Here is a 4,787-nt window from a genome sequence, read left to right on the forward strand (position 1 = left end):
GTGAGTAGGAGATGTATGGATTTCTGTTTTTGACTTCTATCCACAAGAGTTTGGAGAGATGTATGGGTTTTAAAATAAATATTTCCATTCAAATAACAACTATGTATCCTTAATTATGTGCTTCTACAATAAGGCCTTGTTTAGATGCGAAAATATTTTGGATTTCGCTACTATAACACTTTCGTTTGTTTGTAGCAAATATTGTCTAATTATGGACTAACTAGGATCAAAAGATTCATCTCGCGATTTACAGGTAAACTGTATAATTAGTTTTTATTTTCGTCTATATTTAGTGCTACATGCATGTGCCACAAGATTCGATGTGACAGAAAATCTTAAAATCTTTTTGGTTTTTAGGGTGAACTAAACAAGGCCATTGTGATTGCTTATTACACACAAGATATAGTAACGATTGGCTAAAGCCATAATCTTGTGAAGATCACCCCCAGAACAAAACATTGGTTTTATTAATGATACAACATAATTGTAAACTACAATTATTATGACATTAATTTGTCCCGTACGTTGCACGAGGAATGCAGATATGGTGGTGCTATCCACATTAATTCTATGAACACTGCTTTTTGACTAATAATATCTACAGCAATATAATGTTTTATTGGAGACAGATAATGACATTGTGAAATATGTACCAACCTCATGTTATGAATTTATACAATACTGTTTAGTCAATGAACAGTGCTAAAAAACTTAGTTTAATATTTTAATATGAAGTTGACAACACGACACTGCCGATCTGAGGGCAACACTAGCAGAGTGTCTCTATTCCACATAAAACACAAAACGAATCCAAATACACTCCATGGTTTTTACATCACAAAATACAACATCGAATGCTAGGTCAAAGTACATTTGAACCTTACACCATTATACAAGAGACAGTCCGACCAAACAATTACACTATAGTACTATACAGTACCAAACGATGAATGCTAGTTTCTAGTCATTCACTATACAAGTTATTTAGTTTATGTGACTACTTGCAACATTATTCATCGTGTGATGTCTTTATATGAATATGGGCTCAGGAAACGGCGGTCTGAAGGGTCGTTTCTGGAGCAACAAATATGATGACACTCTTCACAGTAGAAGCATTATTATTTACATATAATTTGTTCCCCAACAGTGCACTACCAGGATTGTTCTGCGTTGCCATCACCTGCAGTGCTCCTTTATTCCAAGCATAAGCATACAGTAAACAGAAACCAGAAAGGTGTCAAGGATCTGTTAGCAGAAGCTTAGTCTAGTTTCTTGTGATCGTACCTTTTTCTCTTGCTTTTGTCCGACGAGGATGACGCCGGATTGTTGTGCCAGTTCCGCTTACGCTGGTTGATAAACCAGTTATTGATCTGCTTCAGTTGTAGCCCTGTTTCCTGCACCAGTCGAGCCTTGTCTTCCTCCTAAACAAGTGTTACAGAATAATATGCTCATGAGTAACTAGGAATGGTGCTGGGAGTGATAGGATAGCTGTGTTCACGTACAGTTGGGTATGGCCACTTAGAATGAGCTTGCCACCAAGCTTTTAAGGTAGAAGCAGTGTCGCCAGGGAGTTTCCCAGCTCTTCGCTTCCGCAATATCTCTTCCCGAATATCCACAAGTTTGTCTCTGTACCCCTGAAAATTGAAAGTTTTGCTTAGACAACATTGTATTACTACCAAAAACATAAAATGTTTCAACATTACCTGCTTAAGCTCATGCTTTAGCTCCTGCCGGACACGCTCAACTAAGGATCTCTCACCCTCAGTCAACATTAATGGTCCAAATCCCATTCCATCTGACCCCTCATTTCCATCAAACATGTTGCTCTCACTGTCTACCTGATTGTCTTCATCATCAGACATAGTTGCCCCAGTGCCCTCACCAGGAGATGCCCCTGCAGGAAGGTATATTAGAAAAAAAAAAGGGTTTCAATCATGTTTTGAGGACAACAGCCCACGTGTGAAATAAAACTGGACCCAACTATCATCAGGGACTCCTACAAATACAATCCTCACAATTTTCTGCAGGTAAGTTTTCAAGTGTTCAGGCAACTATGTGCCTCAAGGAAGTTTGTGACAACTCTCTGGTAGGTACACTGATATGAGTGTCGATGCTAACATATTTGAGTCTGGCAATGTTGTCATGCCTATTTGTCAGTTGTCGACTAAACTTAGGCAAAATAAGAAAAAAGAGAGAAGAGAGAAAGACAACAGAGAGAGAGAGAGATGGGGGGAGTTCAGAAGGTTGTAATTTTGGCGAACATCTGTTTTCACTGTGTGCTGGGCCATTGACAGTATTTCAGAACGAATGATGCTTAATGCCCTATGGACGGTGTGGACATGCAGTAGCAAGTGGGTTCAATACCTTTGAATTTTTGCAAATAATTCTATGCATAATATAAATTACATCCTACTGAACTTTTCTTCTACCTCTGGCCAAAGGCACACTTGAAGACTTCAGTCCAAGAAAGATGGTTTGCTAGCATATTTGGAAGCATTGTTTTCTAGCACACAGGATTCCTCTGCACTACGACTACAAGGTTTCCTGCCTTCAGGAATCTATTAACTAATTGGAATTATGGCTAGTTTTCAAAACTAGAAATGCTAGAAGCATAAAATCAATTGCGAGTCTTTTCCTAAAAACAATGTGAAATTGTCCCAAGGGTATGCCTAGTATTGTGATTGTGGTTATTACCATTACTCTCTTAATTTTCATAGAGCCATTACAGTGTACTATACTGAGGGGCCTGCACCAGAGTCTAGAGACGTGACAAGGGAACCTTTGACTGGGACAACACTGTTGAAATTATGCTCACAGGGTAGCATCAGTTGCATGCTGTGCAACATGAGATTCATGGATGAGATAACGATTCAGAAATGGGTTCGATAGCATGAAGTTGTAAGGTTCGATTCTAATGGAAGAAAAAAGAAGTAATAACAATGTTGGTCAGTTTTTGTACCTAATAAGACCAACAAGAGAATGGTTATTTGGTCAATTTCCGAAAGAAAGAACCATTGGGGCAGTGATCAATTCGTTATTTGTGGCGAGAAATTTCAATAAGATGGTTTGCCTTCTAGGACCATTTGAACAAAACGGTGAAATATATGTAGACTGTTGTACATAAAGAAGACTGCAAAAAGGGGCAGCTAAACATTTTTCCTCTCAAACATGGAATATTACTAACTAGAAAGGTTCAGCTACCTGTAAGGCTTTGTAAAGTTTGTTCAAGCTCCCAGCAAGCCATGACTGCTTCCATCGCATGAACACGCACATGCTGCTGGAGTTGCTCCTTGAATGAACAGAGTAGCAGCACATAATGCGTCTGGGCAAAAAAACAAGATATATAGTCATTAGATTAGAATTTAGAACCAGACAAGGAAAACAAAATAGGGCATGATAACAACCTGACGTTGCGATAGGAAGATTAATTATTATAAACTCAAAAAGAAAAAGGAGCTACAGCTAAATCTAAGCAGAAAATTGCAAAAACAGCTTCCCTATCAATAACCTTGGTCACCAGAGAGGCGACACAATTAAGAACGAAAAGCAAGTCAAGGGATAGCACCTTCAGTTCATGAGCCAATTCTACACTTTTTTTTTTTGACAAGGAGCCACTTAAATTTGCAGCTCCGTTGCTACACCTACATAATTAACTCGGTTTGTTTGAAAATCCATTTTGAATGAACTAGCCAACATCATCCCCAAATTTTCCACATGCGTACTAGCATGCCGGATAAACCATCCAGGCATACGATTCCACCCCCAAACTCAATCAGAAAATCCACACAGAGAACCACCGGGCAACCTTATTAGTAGCTTCATCACAGCAAGACCGTGAGAGGAAGGGAGACGAGAGAGAGAGAGAGTTTGGGTTCCGACCATGAAGAGGTCGAGCTCCTCGCCTCCCGAGTGCGCTCCGCCCGCCGCCGCCGCCGCTGCGGCGGCCGCCATGGGCGGGGGCCTGGCCGCTATCTGGGCGTCGATGCGCGGGAGCTGGTCGACGGGGGTGGCGACGCGGAGGCAGGCGACGTGCGCCTCGAGCAGGCGCTCGTACAGCGGGTGCGCCGCGATGGCCGCCTTCTCCCTCTCCCAGCCGGGCCCCCCACCGGCCACGCCACCACCACCACCACCCCCGGAGACAAAGCTAGGGTTCGCGGCCGCGGCCCCAACCGCGGCGGGGTCCATCGCCAGCGCGTGGTCGTGGTAGTTGAACGCCATCGAGCCGCCGGCCCAGCTAGAGAGTGGGAGGCGGCGGCGGGTCGGGCGAAGGATGGATGGGGGCGCGGCGCGGCGCGCAGCCGGGGCGCGAGAAGATGAGGAGCGGGGGGCGGGAGCAGGAGTGGAGGACCACGCGAGTCAAGTGGCGGAGGCTTTGAAGACGCGAGAGAGAGGGAGGAGTAGGACACGGGACGGCGACGGCGAGAGGAGAGGGGCAGGCGTAGTGGGGAGGCCGAGGGAGGGGACCGCGCTTTGGGGGTAGAGGTAGAGGACGGATAGCGCCCTCCGTTTCCATCTCTCCTCTCGTGCACGTGACTCAATTCCGAGGAGTAAATTGCACAGCAAACATGTTTGTGAACACAAATGTCGGGAATTTCTATGAGCGGAAGTTATTTCCTCGTACGAACTGGGCATTTTGTACAGACTCAATTTATAGCGTATTTTAGTAATTTCGAAATAATAAAAGTTAACTTTCGTATATAGGAGTAATAAATGCCACATACTCGTACAGGACTTATTTCGTTCGAAAAAAATACTCCGTATAATAAGTCAATCTAGGCTTAGGCTTA

The 4,787-nt window shown here is 43.4% G+C and overlaps 1 protein-coding gene across 2 annotated transcripts; it reads right to left on the reverse strand.

The window, feature by feature from the left end:
- On the reverse strand, nt 759–4,446 carry LOC110430820 (homeobox protein knotted-1-like 11). Of its 2 annotated transcripts, none has more exons than XM_021448841.1 (6): nt 3,880–4,446; nt 3,202–3,322; nt 1,704–1,894; nt 1,503–1,634; nt 1,285–1,421; nt 759–1,180 (listed from the first exon to the last, which is right to left on the reverse strand). In XM_021448841.1, the coding sequence occupies exons 1-6, from the start codon at nt 4,216–4,218 to the stop codon at nt 1,177–1,179; spliced, it is 924 nt and encodes a 307-aa protein (XP_021304516.1). In that variant the 5' UTR covers nt 4,219–4,446; the 3' UTR covers nt 759–1,176. The 2 variants fall into 2 exon arrangements, with proteins under 2 accessions (XP_021304516.1, XP_021304515.1); XM_021448840.1 differs by having other exon boundaries at nt 759–1,191; nt 3,880–4,445.

The sequence above is a fragment of the Sorghum bicolor genome, chromosome 10 (assembly GCF_000003195.3).
Source record: "Sorghum bicolor cultivar BTx623 chromosome 10, Sorghum_bicolor_NCBIv3, whole genome shotgun sequence".
NCBI classification, from domain to species: Eukaryota; Viridiplantae; Streptophyta; class Magnoliopsida; order Poales; family Poaceae; genus Sorghum; species Sorghum bicolor.

Bases quoted from the DNA above. Each gene is read 5' to 3' on its own strand.
- LOC110430820 (XM_021448840.1), bottom strand. From the start codon at position 4,218: ATGGCGTTCAACTACCACGACCACGCGCTGGCGATGGACCCCGCCGCG. The intron at 3,323-3,879 runs GTCGGAACCCAA...TTTTTTGCCCAG, and splicing joins AGGAGCTCGACCTCTTCATG to ACGCATTATGTGCTGCTACT. The intron at 1,635-1,703 runs GTAATGTTGAAA...TTCAATTTTCAG, and splicing joins TAAAGCATGAGCTTAAGCAG to GGGTACAGAGACAAACTTGT.